Source organism: Chroicocephalus ridibundus, chromosome 3 (genome assembly GCF_963924245.1).
Source record: "Chroicocephalus ridibundus chromosome 3, bChrRid1.1, whole genome shotgun sequence".
NCBI classification, from domain to species: Eukaryota; Metazoa; Chordata; class Aves; order Charadriiformes; family Laridae; genus Chroicocephalus; species Chroicocephalus ridibundus.
In genome coordinates this window covers 18,230,705-18,247,925 of record NC_086286.1, presented here as the reverse complement: position 1 = coordinate 18,247,925, position 17,221 = coordinate 18,230,705, and the positions used below count along the sequence as shown (strand labels likewise).

Here is a 17,221-nt window from a genome sequence, read left to right as displayed (position 1 = left end):
ATGGATCTTATACTGTAGCCAAATCCCATGCTAAAAGTTACTTATTTAGATACCATTATTTGTATTAATTTAGAGAGTAATTTAGCGTGTTAGATGTTGGTACACAAAAGGCATCTCTTCCAAAAAGAAGAAAACACACATTTGCATTCCAGTTCCAGGGCAGCGTGCTAATTACAAAACTGTCTGTCATCCATTTAAGATTCCTAAGTTGTTAGGTATTATTCCATGCAGCTACACCTCTTGTGGAAGCACTGCAGTGAGAAATCCATTTTCTATTGTTTTGATTTTTATGGCGTTTACTAGCCCATTTTCTGGAGGGACTAAGAAAGAGAGCAAGCAGTTAACTGGAGAAAGCAAACAAAACCACGAGTAAAACCAACTGGAGGGTAGAGGCTCTGAGTCCTTATGGGTGCACTGAAGGTGTTATAAACAGAAGATTGGCCAGGCTGGTCCACCTAATCCAAGACCAGAAGCAGATGCGTCAGAAACCACAGGAGCAGGGAGGGGAGGTAATTTTTCCTCCTGATATCCTTCCAACTTTCATTCATTTTCGCTTAAGGGACACTCTGAACTAGAGGTGTTTACTTATCTAGTAGCACTCAATGGATTTCTCTGATTACTTTGTCTGGGTTCCCCTTGAACTAGGTCCACACCTAGTATCCATGAGGTCCTGTGGCAATGGGACACTGTGTTTCATTTTAATGTCTACTGTAAATTTTTACCACAAGGTTGAATGTGTAATGACAGAAGCCGATAAAATGCAGAACAACCCCCGCGGTGGTCATCTCGTTAACAATTCGGGGGGGGGGGGGGGGGGGGGGGGGTGTTTGTATTGTGTTGTGTCTCTCTCCTGGACACAGATGATTGCTGATGGGTAGGAAAGAATCAATTGTGCATGTATTTTATGGTGGGGAAACTTCACTCTCTCTAGACTTTAGAGATTCCTTTTGTAAGCATTGTAATACCATTATTCAGTTTGCAGTGTGGTGAGAATGCATTCTTTAAATTTTAATAACATTGTATGTTATTAAATCTCAAGCATCGGAGGCTTTTTTTTTTTCTTAGAATTCTACATAAATAAGATAATATAATCCTGAGGTCTTAGTGACACCATGGTTTTCTATAGGGCCATGTCAGAAATTTGAGTATCATTTTGGAAATACCAGTTGCTTCCTTTTTATTCCACAAACAAGTAATTAGACAAAAATCAACAGCCATACATTAAAAAAAATAAATCAGTAACTCAGTAACTTTTTTTTTTTTAGTAAAAGTAACAATTCTAACCCAAGAGTTAAAAGCATTTTTCGATCCTATTTATGGTAAAGAAAATCCACAGAACCAACTGCCTTTGATGTAAGCTTTTAGTGATTAGAGAATACAGACAAACACACAGTTTTTTTACCTTCAATATCCTGGTTGTCTACGAAAGGCGCTGGTCCCCATATTCTAACAGTGCCATCATCAGAGGCGCTGGCCATCATGGATGGAATCTGTGGGTTCCAGCTCACACAATTAACAGTACGCGTGTGCCCTGTCAGCTCCGCAATTGGCAGCTCGCTACGCTTGTGCCAAATATATACTTTGTGATCTAAATAAAATACACATTTTAAAAAATAATGAGAAACACTGCTCTGCGCAGACCGATTTGCCATACCAAACAGCACTTCCACACAAGCTCTCCGCAACTAAAACACCCCATTCGTGTTGCAAAACCCATGTCTAAAGCTTGTCTGTTGAACGTGCAACAGCACTAACAAATTTTTTCTACTAAAAGTGATCAAAATAATATGGGTAAAACTCTTCCATTAAAAGGCATGTTCGCCTTCAACACTACAATGCACATACGCCAATACACAGCTAAAGAGAAACCAAGCTACTCCTAAGTTAAAGATGTGAAGTTTTAACCTTATTCAAAAGGAAGTCTTGCAGATAATTTTTTTCCCCTCACTCATATTTACAGATTAGTACATGCATTATAAAGTCATGAGTACTAACGCAGAATATTTACAACCACCACCTGTTGATGAGTACTAGATAAGATCACTCTATAGTTTACGAAATACATCTTAATACTGAAGACCTAAAACATTCCAGTGAAAGAGCAAACAGGGCAAATGAGGGAGGACAAAGCAGCTTAATGTCTCAGATTGTGAGCTATTACTGTCTTTGACAACAATTAATTCTTGTATCTTAATCATTTAAAGATATGAATTTGTACATATTAAAGTAGATGCAATAGCCCTACAGATCTTATTTTGTGATAGGAAGCTTTTAATTACTTCTAAGAACATGCTAGAAATAGAATAGTAAACTGGTCAGACACTCCACTGCAATTTTTAGAGAAGTGGTACTGCTTTATAACTAACCGTATTTAAGAATAAAAGACCAGTTGTTTGGGGTTTTGTTTTGTTTTTCTCCTCCCAACTGTAGACTAGCAGCCTTTAACAAGCCTGTGGGTTGACCTCTCTAGGAATGTCTTTGGAATATTCCAAAGAGAGCTACACAAACTGAACAAGTACGTGTTACTAGTATTACACAAAAGCCTAGTATTTAGGTCTAGCATATCAAATGAAAGTATTTTAATCTATTTGAAAGGTTTTAATGTAGATGTCATCCTGAAGGCTTAGCAAACAAACCAGTTTTCCTCTATTCCTCCTCCCAAGCCCTTACAAAACAAACTTTCTCTCTGACCTACCTGCTAGAATATCATCATGGAACCATGTGATAACTCCCTTGTCTTCTGCTTAATCAGCTCATTTGAGTGTATCACCTTTATATATACTTGCTTTGATGCAAATGTTCTGGTTGTGTTTACATTCCACTTAGGACTTCAAGAGACTACATATCCATGCTATTAATCAAACAACACAATTCACTCTCTGCTTAAACACTGGACACGCAAGCCTCTGCTGTCTGGGAGAATCAGAGCCTAAACACAAACCAGTACTTTGGTGCTTGTCAGAATGCCTGTATTTTCTTTTGGAAAAAACAAGTTAACTAGATTAAGGCAGCAAATTTCCCCTCTCAGAAAGAGACCTCCATTTTCTTCCTAGGGATGTGTTAGAAAAAAGCCTACCTAGCTGACAACATACGTTAAAGTTTAAGAGGTTATGACAGTGTAATCAATATTTTTTTTTTTTTTTTTTAAAAAAGGCTACAACAAAGTGATGTCATTTTTGTTTTGTTCACTTGTTTTTTGTGGCCACTTTCTCAGTAGCCACATTTACAACAATTCAGTGCAAAGAGGCAACAGCTTCAGACAGTCCAAATCCAAATAGAGTGCCATCAGTTTCAATTACTGCTCAGTAGTTCTTAGACAATTAAATAATAAAGAATAAATAAGGGAGGGGGGGGTGCAGGAAGGACCGATGCACCGTAGTATCTACACCTACACATCAATATGGCTCAACACAAATCCTGAGCTTTCAAGTACTCGGGTCCCAAACCAAGAACTTTGTTCCAGCATGAAGAGGTTCACACCAGATTGGAGGGCTGGAGATGCTGTCCTTCAGTCCTTCTATTCCACTGGGTCTGGTCACAGGGTAAAATTTGTTTTTATTTTAGACATATTTGTTATTTTCCAGGAAAGGACAGTAGTAAATATCCTGGCCAACCTTATTTCCTAACAGCTGTGAGTTATGTAGTACTACCAGTGATTGCTTACATGTTCCAAGTGTAATTCTTAGCCCTACATAGACTAGAATCTTAAGTGACCTCCATAGGAGGTGATGGCAATACATCAGTGACAGAACCGAACCAATTTAAGATACAAACCATTAACTAATTTCTATCCTTGCCACAGACAGTTGAGTAAAAACATACCACAAAGCTTTTGATCACCAAGAAACCCTACCAGACTATGTCAACAACTGCTTAATTTGAGACTATGCTTAATTTGAAACTACTCTGTCCATAATTAAGATGATGAATCTATTGAAATTAAAATAACCTCACCACACCTATATCTTCAACAGGCAAATGATGCTGTTACCACCCAGAAGTATTTTTGAGTCAAGCCATAGACCTAAGTACCATACCACAAAAAGAAAAAGCCTCAAGAACACCCCACCCACTTCTAATTAAAACTGTGCAGGTGCTTTTGCTTTAGAGGAGCAACACAAAAAAGTGTCATTAATGCTTTCTACTACTACCACCATCCTCTGAAAAGATTCTTTCTGCTAGCACACAATTATTTCTTCAAGTATGCCACAATCTCAGTGCTCCTCAAACTTATTTAATGAATCAGCTGCTTGCTTTTATAGATGACAGTTGCTAACAACAACATTATAAAAGTAAGGTATAGGAAGGATACAGCGTTCCAGTTTTCTTCACAAAGGGGAATGACGTTACCTTCACTGCCACTCGCAATGAAATCTTCATTATGACCTCCAAAACATGAGTGAATTGTGTAAAATCCTTGTGTAACACCTTGATACTTTCTCACTAAAACTCTGTCTTGTAAGTCCCATAAGTGAACTCCCTGGGAGTAAGTATAAAGAATGTTATTTTACCATTAAACATTATTCACTGCATTCTTTTGAAACACTATAAAAAATTAAACATGAAAGTACATTACTTCAGCCAACTTCAGTACTATTACTAAATCAAAAGCATAAAGATATACCAAATTACTAGATTAAACTTCCAGTCTGTGGTCCCTTCTATTCCGAAAGCTCCTATTCTTACCCAAGGCTCCAAAAGTAGAAATAAATAAATAAAATCTAATTCTCACATCCCCAGACATGTCAACCTGCCACAATTCTTGCTGTACCTGGCTTCTTAATGCAATAACCACATATTAGCATTTAATGGTACATATTTCACAGTATGAAACTCGACTGTAAATCAGTCAAAAAAAGCGAGTCTCAAAAATGAGACTGCCTTCTTGTCAGAGAATGCCATGCTATGCTTATGAATATTAAGGCCTTCGTATTACATGAAATGCAATTGTTTAATATCAAATATTCCAATTCGCATCTAAATATTTAAAAATGGGTAGCAGTTGCAAGCAGATTTATTTGCATTTCCACTTATCACCAACTCACCTGAGTTGCTACATTTAACAAAGCTAAACGGCCATTTTTTGAAATAGTAAACGACATAATAGGGTGATCTTCTTGCACTCTGAAATGATAAGACACATTGGTGTTAAGAGTCCGCTTAACCAAACAATGATGCAACACCAAGACAAAAGGCACGTCCTGTCTCTGCAATATTATCAGGGAAGGATAGTTCTGAATTTGAAATTAGGTATGTCTCTCTATGTCAGTACAAGTCAGGTCCGCGATAGTTTGCTTACACTTATGACAAATCCCAAGACCAAAAGGGATTTCAGACCTCAAATCCAACTCCTAACTTCAAGGCAGGATCTACTAAAATATGTCAGGAATCGAGATGAAGACAACTCTTGATAACAGAAGTGTCAAAACATCCACCAGAAACCCACTCCAATGCTTATATGAAGTTATTTCTAATACTCGATCTAATGCTTCTTGCTGCAACTGGAAGTCATTAATTCTTATCCCATGTTGTCCTCCTCCTCTTTTAATACTGAGAGTATTTTAAGAATTTATTTCCCATCCTGCTCCACAAACCCTTCCTCAATCTTCTTCTGACAGCAAGAACCAGGAGTTCAAAAACCAAAGAAAGAGGTAGTTACATGTTCCTGTCTGTAAGATCCTCAAAGTTATAACCCCGAATTCGCTGGTGTGTGTCCGACGCTAGAACAGTTTTCCCATCACTCAAGCACCAAAGGCATTGTACTCTCACCCCTTCCCAGGAGTCAAGCAGATTACCATCTAAATCCTAATCACAAAGAGAAAAACAAAAAACAGAACAAAACTGTTAGTCTCAAATTTCTGAGGAGTTGTGACAAAAGCATCTTTTCCACCTTCTGTTCAGACAATTGCTACAGAAAGCAATCTCACCCTGTAAAAGAGAGGACTTAATGAATTAGGCCTTGGTTGTCTTAACCAAGAGCTTTTGTAGGTATCTAACTGTCCTGGAGAGCTAAGAATGCCTTTCATCACTTATTTTCTTGTGCGTGACATGTGCAATCTACGTCACGTCACAGAGCTCACCTTTGCAATGGGTGAGGTTTGCATATTGCACTATTATTCTGGGCACCAATTCAGATGACAAATAAAGTAGGGTGAGACTGTGGACCACCACCCAAAATCAACACTTGTCAAGTAATGAGGGTTTCAAATTTCTGTTCACACTAAGCAAAGACAGCATGCAAAAAATTAAGACAGACATAGTAAAAAAAACCTGTGGAATAAACAACATTTGTGGACAAAAGCAGATAAGAAAGAAATTCCCAGCCCACAAACTCTCCTTTAGGCATCTACAAAAGATGCTTGAACCCCTCTGATTGCTACATACAAACAGAAGTGCTGCTGAAATACTTGCATTACTGTATTGCTTCTTTGAATTACGAAGGATCAGAAGCTTTAGCGTGTGCACATACGAAAAAACATGAGCCTCAGATTTGACTGTGACAGAACTTTCACTTCTTGCTTTCTTTTCAATGGGACAGATGCAGAGAACTTACACACTGATAGAACTGCCCACGCTGACCTCCCGTTACAAAACGCTTCCCATCAGGATTCCAGGCCACACTTGTTAAACTGTCTTCGTGAGATTGGCTCATCTTTGTCCTCAGCTCCCCAGTCTGGAAAATAAACAAAGGCAGCAAGGCCTTATAAGGCCAGAGCCCTTTCCCAAAAAAGCATTGATAATTTTATCTGACATGTGTAGTGTTTGGAAATGCATTATTTCAACAAGTTTATTAAAAAGCAACACAAACCTATGAATAATGCAATAAAAAGGCAGAACTACTTCAACATCTCCAGTAAGCCTGGACTTGATTTGGGACAATTTCTTTTGTCCCTCAAATCAGGAGAGATGGACTAGTTGGTGTGTCAGACAACTGGAAGATTATAAGTAAAGAGAGGAATTGAAAGAAGTTGGAAGAACGCATAAGAGACGAGCAATATGAAATGAAAACAAACATAGAAAGCAAGGACGCAGGAGGAGACCAAAAGAAAATGGAGATGACAAAATACATTTTAGTAAAAAGCTGGAGTATCAGAGCGTTTAGAACATTTTCCTCCCTGAGCTGTAGCTCTCCATGCCAAAATTTAGCTTTCATCCACAGCTTATAATACTACTGTTTCACACGACAGAGAGCCAGTAAATGGCTTACCGTTGTCAAAACAGTAAAGGCTTCTCTCTATTCCCTTGTGCCAGCTCTAGTGGCCTTCACTGTGCCAATTTAATCAATTGAACACAACAGAAGTATTCCAAGGGTGAAAAAAAAGGAAGCGTTTTTGTTTTAGGAAACTAAATTAGTTTGGAGTCCAAGACAGTAAAAGAAAGACTATATAAACCACAACCAAGGTAGGGGAAGCTTTTACATCAATTCAAGTGTCCGTTAAAAAAAAAAAATCAATAGCAGAAAATGTGTTTCAACTCATGGAGGAAACAGCTAAATAATCTAGTGTCTGACTGAAAAACAAAGTTCTGAAATCATACATTTAAGCCTTTGTGGACCTTCCACCAATATCACTGGGAGGGTTACACAAAATAAAAATAACTTGTATCTTTTACTTCTGCTACTTATCAAAATCTTCAGCGAGCAATTGCTCCCCTTAGATGATAATTCTGCCCTGTGTTTCTCTTGATTAATTTACTCTGCTCATCTCTTCAGTAGCCCTCTAAGGTCCTATGGATTTACACCATCCCTTCTCAGAAGTGATCTGTAACCAGATACACTAAAATTGATGCACAGTCCTGGACACTTAAACTTGAACTCTAATTTCATTTCTGTACAAACGGAGTACAGAATTTGTAGGCCAACATAGTATTTCAAATTAGGGAAAAAAAACCAAAAAAGATCAGTCTCTCTTCTTTACACAATCACACCTTTGTACAAGTCTGTAGAAGCGACTTCCTTCATGCTTAGCATATTTACATATTGAAACAAAAGCAGTAGGCTGACCACAAAGTCTTGTTTTTTACTCTTAGTCACCACTTACTTGTACATTCCAGAGCCAAAGCTCAGAACAATCATCTGGGCCACAGGCAACAAGATAGTTGTCATCTGGACTCCAAGCAATATAAGAGACACCATATGCATGACCTTCTAACGTCTTAAGTAGTTTTAGCTGGTGAGTATCCTGAAACAAGAGAGATTCTGTTAAGATAATGCAAATAAACTCCTACTAGATTTCACGTATACAGCGTGTCCAAGCACAGCACGGCAAGTTTGCTTGACGCAACTTGGCACCTGCATTTTACAAGGCATATGAATAGGTTCCTATTGGAAAAGCAGCTGCTAGTTTACAGAGTAGAAACAAAGAGAAAGCTTCTAAGTTTCAACGTGCAAAACAAGAACACTTGTAGATAATTTTGTTCTAGTCTTCCATGATTCCGAACATGAAACTCCCAAAATACTGTTGCACACAGAGTTGCACGTTACATTACACTTGGTTTAGTACAGAAGATTTCTGTAGTGTCAAGTCTCTCTACATCTGCTTGTATACAAAAGTACCATTATCCATATTTTACATAATTAAGTTACTTTCATAAAAGTAAAAGACATGCCGGGACTCTCTTACGGTTAAACAGAGAACCAAAACCTTTATGCATGCTGAGAAGGGAAAAACCTCCAAGTGCCAATGTTTTTATAAACTTGAGTATATTTTATGTGTGCTGCTCAGGAAAAGTTTTACAGAAAGATATTTTTAAAAGCTTCCTTGAGAGGTGTTCTTAGTGCTGCCTACAGCAAGCTGTTCTATCTTTTCTGCCAGATTTAGTGAATGAAGCATACTTGGCTCACACAGAGTACCTTGTATCACCTTTATGCTACAACTCTTCTACTGCTGCCTTGTCAGAGGAACTTGACTTTCAAGCAGCTTATCAAAATAAATAGTACAGCTGGATACTGTGAAACCACCATACACTGGCTTCCTAAATACAGAAACCTGCTTCAATACAGTATTAGCACTGACTCTTGACAGCAACGTGCATATACAGAAAGTAGAACTGAGCTTGTTAAACTGCTGACAGTAGTTTTTGTGAAGCCTGTTGGAAAAGGGCAAGTGGATTTTCCTCCCTCACCCCTTCTTCCCCCCACTCCTCGGGTCCTGCATGGGCCATGTTTATACCTCCCACTTATCTTTAAAACGAGTGACTTCTTTGAAAATCTACCTTGATGTCTCTTATTGTCCCCTCTCTTTCTTTTGTTTTAGTATTAAACAGCAGAGCACCTCCTGGTTCTAAAGAGAAAGAACACGGTCAACAGAGTGACACCAAGAACTGTTTCCTGGGATCAGCTGCAAGGGATTTGGTGACTCTCAGCCAGCCTGCAGCTTTGAAGGTTCTGTTAGCTAGAAAAGCTAAATTCTTCAAAAGAAAGCAGGCTAAGAATAATCTTCAAAGCACACTGAAAAAGAGGCAAACAAATGGACCTCCTCAAGTCCCCTTTTCCATTCTAATTATTATTCCTGGAATGCATTAGACACTGCTGTGTCTGTAGCTAAACTGATCTGCAAGGAAACAGAGTCATGTCTGACATCATCTCACATCCTGGAGCGCGCCTGCAACTGATGTGTTTCTTTTTACATCAGGATTAAGTAGCCTGTCACTTCTGTATCACGTTTGCTATTCCTCTTCTAATGATAGTACTTTGTGGCTATTGCTATCTCTCATACTTCTCTGCAAATACAGCAAAACTGCTATATCATGTTTTGCTCTAGACCAGCAGTCAATGATATTTCAGGAAAACAGCCCCAAGTTTAGTCAATCTGCTTCCCACCCACCACCAAAAGAAATACCAGCACTTCTGTCCCTTACATCTAGCTTCCCAGATTTTTGTTATGTAGAAGAACGAACTATTCAGGTATCAACTTAACTCTGTAGTAGTTGAGATCCCTGGCTGAAAAGCCAAAAACCTGTCAACAGTTTTTAGGAAGTGCAGAAAAAAAAGGAAGGTTTCTGTAACGAACAAGTTGGAGAGCTCTATCCAAGAAGACGTGTGCCAGACAAGGTGATGCGCCTACTGTGCTTATCCTTTGTGCTCTAGAGATTCTGCCATGCTTAGTAACAGTCAAATAATGTCTTCCACACAGACATCCTAGTTCACTCAAGACATTAAGTAATGCTGCTCAGTCTGCGTAAGAACTTCAAAACGAACAAATGAAAATGAAAAACAGAAGCATGGGTTAAGGCAGCTCAGACATGTAGCTGTGTCTTAGAAAAGAAATAAGAAATTCATGGTATGAAACGAAGAAGAGACATGGAAGCAATGTCATTACACATCAAGAGGGGTGATGAAGAAAAGAAAGGGAGAAATGAAGGGTTCTCACACACATGAAGTATGCGTGGAAAAAGAAATATAACACTGTTAATTTAAAACAGTGTTCTCCCATGGCTTGTCCACACAGAGTTGGATGGATGTTTCCCTGTAGTTTATACATATAGACTAGAATAATTCTATATACCTAAAACTTTGAAAACCTGATTAAACTTATGGTTCAAAAGGCACTGTCAACTGCTACAGGAAATGTGAGAAGCGTGCTCTGGCAAATATGAAAATGAACTATTTAAGTTATGTGGCATAATGTTATTGAGGTATCTAGTTCCTTGAAAGGGTTTACTTTTTTTTTTTTAAAGTACTCAAATACAGAAGATAAAACTCTATAGAAAGCTGCTTTCCCACTATTTATTAGAGATTTTGTTCCTTTAGTAACCCTCGGCCAAGAAGGTTAGTCTAAACACTCACCAGATATTTGCTAACAATTCACTATAAAATGTGCTAATCAAGATGTTGGGTATTAAAACCCACCAATATAAAAGGAAGATGGGCCTCTACAATCAAGTGACAAGTCAACTGCAAAAAAGATTTGATCCTTAATTTACTTAGAGAATTACTTTGGTAAAAAACAAACAAAAACAACCCCACAAAAAATACAGATCATTTCCTAACTAAATAACAGAAGTCAGATTATGCCATTATGCATCTCTTGGCCCAGAGCACACTGGCCCCAGTAACAAACAAACCGCAACGGTTTATGCCTGAAAATCCATAGCACTTGCTCACAGGCTATGTAACAGCTATGCACACAGAACAGGGTTTTAAGTTCTCCCATCTTCTTAACAGCAAAAAGGACCCAAATTATATGGCTTCCTAACCTGTAGTGGAAGGAATGGATTAAATTCAGCTCTCAAATCCTACTGAAAGCCAGTATGGAATTGCAAAAACGTTTCATCTTCCACTTAGCATACCAGTTGGTAGGTTAAAAACTGTACGATTCTTACTTCTGATAGTGTTTTACAAGCGTTAACAACTTCAAATACTGTGTGCGTATGTTCGAGTTTATTCAGTTTTCAAGTGTTATGAAATACATGGACATACTTTCATATCACTTCCACAAATCAATTAAAACAGTCTTAGATTCACTGCTCAATCTTTTTATTTACGTAACAATACATAAATCTTGTAGATGTAGGATATTTCATATAAGAGAAACAGTGCCACATATTAGTATCAAATCCTAAAACCACAGTCTGTAAGAAAACGGATGGGTATACTTCCACATGTCAGTGAATTCTGACAAGTGTTTAAATCCTCGCCTCAAGCCAAGGCAAATCTTACAACAGCAACTAGCATGGAGTGGTATAATGATACAACTTCAGTTTAGCACATACCATTTTGTTACTCAGAACTAAGTTAATAAATGGTGAAATGGATAGAGTAGTTAGATCCAAGTGTACTAGTAGTAATAACAAGGGAACAGAAAGGGGTTAGGCACATACACAGATTAGAAGTACTGCTAGTAAGAGTGACTAGGAGAAAGATTCCTCACTGCCATGCCCCTTCCACTCTCACCCAATGCTTCTCGAGCCCTTCCAGCTGAGAAGCTCCCCTGGAGGGCATCAGCAGGCTCTACCATGTGGTACCAGCTAGGGGCACACAAAGCTCCTGCCCCAAAGCAGCCAACAGTTCAAGCCTGTTACACTCAGGCTTGTGAGTTTTCAATGTCCTCCTTCACCAACTCACACTGACTGTGATCTTCAGTCTTTTACACCCTAGAGAAATACCCTAGTCGGCAGCTACAATACATGTTAGCCTGTCATACAAAAAAAAAAAATCAAAGAATCCTAGAAAGAGAAAAAAAGAGGGAAGTGAAAGACAAATCATACACATTTAAGATGCTGCACACTTACTGGATCAACCTGCCATATAATAACAGTTGTGTCCTTAGATCCCGTTGCTAGTTTAGTGCCGTCATTGGAGAATTTACAGAACCACACTTCATTACAGTGCTCCGTTAGTATCTGCTGTGTATAGCATGGGAACTGTTTCCTGGGAAAAGAAAAGGATGTATTCACAGATTAATAAGAAAGCACTAAGATTTTTTTTAAAATTGAGCTAGCAAAAATTAAAACAAAAACTTATTTAAGTGTAAGAGCAGACAACTTGGAAAAATCCCCTATTAACAGCTGCTTCAAATAAGCACAGAATGAAGTGTCTTATCTGGTAAAAAACTGATACCACCAAGCGATCGTAACTAATTTTAAGAACTTAGAACTACTCCTATTCCACTTGCATAATTTATTCCAAATTACATGAAAGCATAAGAAAACTGACCTCATTAGGAGTGTAACAGTAATTACTATACGCTTCTATGATGTATAAGGAAAATACTGGAGTCCAAACTCTTTGAACCCTACATGCAATGTTTTGTTTACATGTGAGGTTTCTGTAACTACCTAACTCGCTTAGCTGTATCTTGCCAAATCTTTAGGAGTGATTCTTACATAAAAGTGGAGTAAAAGAAGTCTTCTTTTTCTTGAACGTGATCTTGCAGTAAGTTAGGTGTTTCCTTCCCTTCATTTTGTGCCATTTTTCACTTTCTTTGCATAACTAACACGATACCATTATGAGCTTTCAAGTTGAACTGTTTTCCCTCACAAAATCTATGTTATTTTGTAAAACATTAAGTGTTTATCAAACAAAGTATTATATGATAAACTACTGAAGGAGAAGAGTCAAACATTTCTCCAGAGCTAATATTTAATCTTCTAGTTACATACTGAGGAAAAGCTAACAGTCAAAATATGAAGTTAGGCAAGCACTAGAGACAAATTTTATTTTATTTATAGCTTGCCCACTGTACAAGAATTTTAGAGCTAAGCTAAAATCAATGTAGGCTTTTACAGTAGATGACTGCTTTTATAAGTAGTACTCCAGTTAACTACAAGTTCATTGTTCAGAGGCACTAAAAGGTAGTCTCTAACCATAGACGTTGTTTCTTGAACTGCAGGGATCCCGAAGCGGTTTAGTCTTACATTGAGTTTTTATGGTGCTCAGTGCCAACAGGGCAACACAACTCTAATGGGACACAGCAGTACTAAGGTAACAACGACGGTCTCTGTGAACATACTTATCCCTGGACATAAACTGGCCTAAAAGAAACCTAAAAACCCAACACCCTACTTCCTGTAAATTTGCATTTAAAAATACAGTTTGGTGGTAGCCAGGCTGACAGACACCAAAAAAACTACTTCTTACCAGAAGCTAGAAAAATTTCTGCTTAATACAGCGTCTATATATTCTCAATCCATTTTCTTTTACTAGAAGATGCTTCCTATACTCCCTGCTTAAAGACTATTGAGCAGCACTAAGAACCATACATCCCTCACTTCCCGTCTTATGGTAGAGGAGGACAGACAAAGTGTACATGTACATATACATATCCGTAGTTGGCTTCCTTGGGTATGTCTACTTACTCGTTTATAGAGAAACACAAGTCTGTTCCGCTCCCGCTTTAAGCTGACCAAGAGCTGTCTAGTTGCCACTAGAACAACACTGAGCCCAAGGTAAAAAGCCCCACCCATGAAAGAAGACTTTGTTTTCCTTGAAGTCTAGAGGGAAGTAGGCAAGCCCTTATATAGATATGTGCACCTACAGGAAGAGCATTTCATTATTATTTAGTCACATTGTAATAAGTTAATGTTTTTCCTCAGAGCAGCAATTTGTTCTAGAAGGTGAAAGAGTCTTTATCCATAATACGAAGTACAAGGGGCACACTGTGTCCCAAAAGAGCCTTTTCCAGCATATTCCATTTAAAAAAAAAAAATACCCTATAGAACAATAGCTCTTGTATTTTAAAGCATAAAGAAAAACAGCCAAGGTTTTGCAGACATGAAAAGCAAGCAGCATAATGCTGGAGTACACAAGTTCCATAGTAAGGTGGTCTTTAGGTTCCTAAAAAAGGTAACAGGCACAGTCGATACAGCTGCTGCAGACATGTCCCAGTATTGAACTATGCTATTTGCAATCCAGTCAGATCAGAGTGCTCTCACAAAAAGTTCTCTTCACTTAACTAATGAAACATACAATCCGGCAAGTTTGACTTCACAGGTAGCAAAGCATGCATTAAATAAACCTTCTGCAGGAGGAAATAGCAGCAGCCTTGAAACAAGAAATCAAAACCAGTTGTTACCAGTTTCTGGTTTTGGTAATTAGGTATTGTAGCTCAGAGGTTTTTAATTTTTTCTTTTTTGAAGTGTTTCATTACAAATTGTTCTGTTCAGCACAATACACTTGAATCATGTTGTTCACGTACTGAAACAAAGTATCTAATAAAGTTATCTGTTGTATTTACAGAAGTTCAAAATCATAAATAAAACATCAAAGAGATACTTTTTTATTCCTTGTACATACAACAGAAGATCTATTCCTCAACTTCCAAAATGGTTCTTTTTCAAAAATGCTACATTAAGCTAGTACCTAGAAAGCATCAGCATTCACCTCTCATTGGGGCTTCACTGTTTCTAAACTCAGACTAAAGTTTATTTACATGAAAGCAAGACAAAAGAATTTGGGGGGGGAAGCAGAGTGTACCCAAACAAACTGAAACTAGGCTGAAGGCTCTCAAAACAAAAAAAGACCACCCCCAAGAGCATCAATTCTTTATTATCAAAATCTCACACACAATAAGATGAAATCCCTCACCTTCACTCCCAGCAGTTTCTCCCTCTTATCTCCCACTCTTATTAAGTGATTAAGTTTTAGTTAAATATTTTACCTATTAGTGCAATGCAAGCATGCTTGATGAAAATATTGCCAGAAGTCCAAAACAGATTAGTTCCAAATAAAAAAGGGAAAGTTATCAGTGTTCTACCATTTAAGTATTACAGAACTTAAATCATCTAAGCTATTAGACTACTGTTACTTCTGTCAGTTTAATCAAAATTTGGCTTCCACTGTCTTTAACTCACCTCATTATGCCCAAGCATGGCAGCACGTACAGCGCACCACATACTGATCTCAGACCCCTGCAATAGGTAGGTACAATAGGTTGAGTTGAGGACAGAATGGAAGCCTTTATTTTGAAGTGGGTTTTTTTTGAAATTAAAGTAGTCATGAGTATGTATGTATACATACCAAATATGCAAGTTTAGGAAGTACCACATTAGGTGGAAAAAAAAAAATAATCCAGACACACCACCTATGGCTAAACTTATGTCAGCAAACAGATTCAGACAGGTGACATTCAAGTCCAGATTTGTTGCATATACTATCTTTTATATCTGGCTTCAGCTAAGTCCAACTTCAGTAAACCATGTTCTTTGCAGTTGGCTTGAATGCTCTTTGGGGTTTGAGTAATCACAAACCCCTACAGAACATCCAATGTTATTTATGGACTTGTAAAAAGACTAAAATTAAATCTCTTTCTATTAGTCTGATTTTAAGAATCACTTCTGAAGTAGGGAAGCCACAATTCCAGTATCTGATAATTTCCAATAGCACTTAAAAGGGGGTACAGTCAAATGTCCATGCACACACAAAACTGCAACAATGTGATGTAGCAGAATTGCAAGCTAGACAATAATCTAAAAAAAGTTACTTGAATACATAAAGTGCCAAGGATATTAATTTTAAAACCTTAACATGGCTACAGTGAGGTACCATGGAAGTCTGCATCTTTAAAAACAGATTCCAAGTAACCCAAGAACGTAAGTCAAAGCAGCCAAGTTCAGAAAGTTTCTATAAGCAAGTTTATCAGCATTTAACTTCCTCAGATGAGCTAACCTTAACATGAAAAAAAAAAGATTCCCTCATAAGCCCAAGGGTTGGCCTGTTACATGAACAGGCCTGTTACATGAACAGTATATGGGTATCATATTTTATAGCCGTCCTAGCCATGGTTCCCTTATTACACCATGTACAGTTTTCAATAAAAGCTACACTGAGTTTTTAGGTCATCGTCCAAGTTCTGCTGGATGAGAAAAAAACCACTCAAGTCAGCCATTTGTTACAAACAAACATCTTCCTGCTTCGTGTCTACTACGGTATGGCATTCTGAAGATTCAGAATCAGCATTAGTTTTGTTAAAAGTTATCCAGATAGCCTTAAGAGCTAATATGTAGATGTGAGAGTCATTCAATTCTTACTATCTTAAAAATCTGAGAAGGTAGTTCTCTATATCATTCATATTACATATTACGTAAAACAGAAACGTTTACTGCATGTTTCTACCCTGTTTTAACCTTTGCGTCTAAAAGCACCTCACTGGCCACTATTAAAGTTGACTTCATGAAGTATGCTTCAGTAGGTTTTCTGCATTCCAGCAAGCTTGAAGACAGAGTCTGGATAAGTAACATACTAGTGATTCTCCAGAGAAAAAACAGAGCAATCACGTGTTGATGAATAAACGGACTGGCTGTCCATCATTACAAGAAACAAGTGGCTAAGGATTAGCATAGTAATATATTCTTTTCATACCCATCTGATTAAAATTTTAAGCTTCGTTCTGACTCCATTTACCCCACATCCAGCTACCAAAGTCTCTCATACACACCTTCTCTGCTCCTCCCCCACTACTTATTTAATGAGAACTGTCTTTTTCCAGTCAACACCTGTTAAACCAACTCAGAGAGCTGTCATGTTCCTTTTAACAGTAGGTACAATTAGATTATTTTAAAAGACAAAGAAAACACATTGTTGCCCATCTTACAAGTAGCAAGGGTTTCTTACCTACTACAAACATGATCTATTAGCAGCGAGACAGAATCTAGATTACTATCTAGTTTGGTATTATGATATAGGCACCGGTCCCGTTGTAGTTCCACGGCCTGACGTAGCAGGTTCTGTAAACGCCTTGGAGGAAGCATCACTGATGGGGGTAGATACGCTTTAGAAGAGTAA

The 17,221-nt window shown here is 37.9% G+C and overlaps 2 protein-coding genes across 4 annotated transcripts in view; one reads left to right on the top strand and one right to left on the bottom strand.

Annotated features, from left to right (window-relative positions):
- CNIH4 (cornichon family AMPA receptor auxiliary protein 4) overlaps positions 1 to 11,662 on the top strand; it is a 28,911-nt gene extending 17,249 nt beyond the window's left edge. Inside the window, exon 5 of the mRNA XM_063328219.1 lies at positions 9,255 to 11,662. Within this exon, the coding sequence (XP_063184289.1) occupies positions 9,255 to 9,285 (31 nt within the window). The 3' untranslated portion in view covers positions 9,286 to 11,662. The remainder of the gene's footprint in view (positions 1 to 9,254) is intronic.
- Positions 1 to 17,221, bottom strand: part of WDR26 (WD repeat domain 26) — a 33,318-nt gene that overhangs the window by 4,915 nt on the left and 11,182 nt on the right. The window contains exons 6-14 of one of the 3 annotated variants that reach the window (XM_063328215.1): positions 17,051 to 17,207; positions 15,292 to 15,348; positions 12,232 to 12,370; positions 8,040 to 8,180; positions 6,554 to 6,673; positions 5,660 to 5,805; positions 5,046 to 5,124; positions 4,351 to 4,480; positions 1,403 to 1,588 (exon numbers count right to left, since the gene is read on the bottom strand). In XM_063328215.1, coding sequence (XP_063184285.1) covers positions 1,403 to 1,588; positions 4,351 to 4,480; positions 5,046 to 5,124; positions 5,660 to 5,805; positions 6,554 to 6,673; positions 8,040 to 8,180; positions 12,232 to 12,370; positions 15,292 to 15,348; positions 17,051 to 17,207 — 1,155 coding nt within the window. Of the gene's footprint in view, positions 1 to 380; positions 456 to 1,402; positions 1,589 to 4,350; positions 4,481 to 5,045; positions 5,125 to 5,659; positions 5,806 to 6,553; positions 6,674 to 8,039; positions 8,181 to 12,231; positions 12,371 to 15,291; positions 15,349 to 17,050; positions 17,208 to 17,221 lie in introns of all 3 variants that reach the window. The other 2 variants (XM_063328216.1, XM_063328217.1) reach the window with 2 other exon arrangements.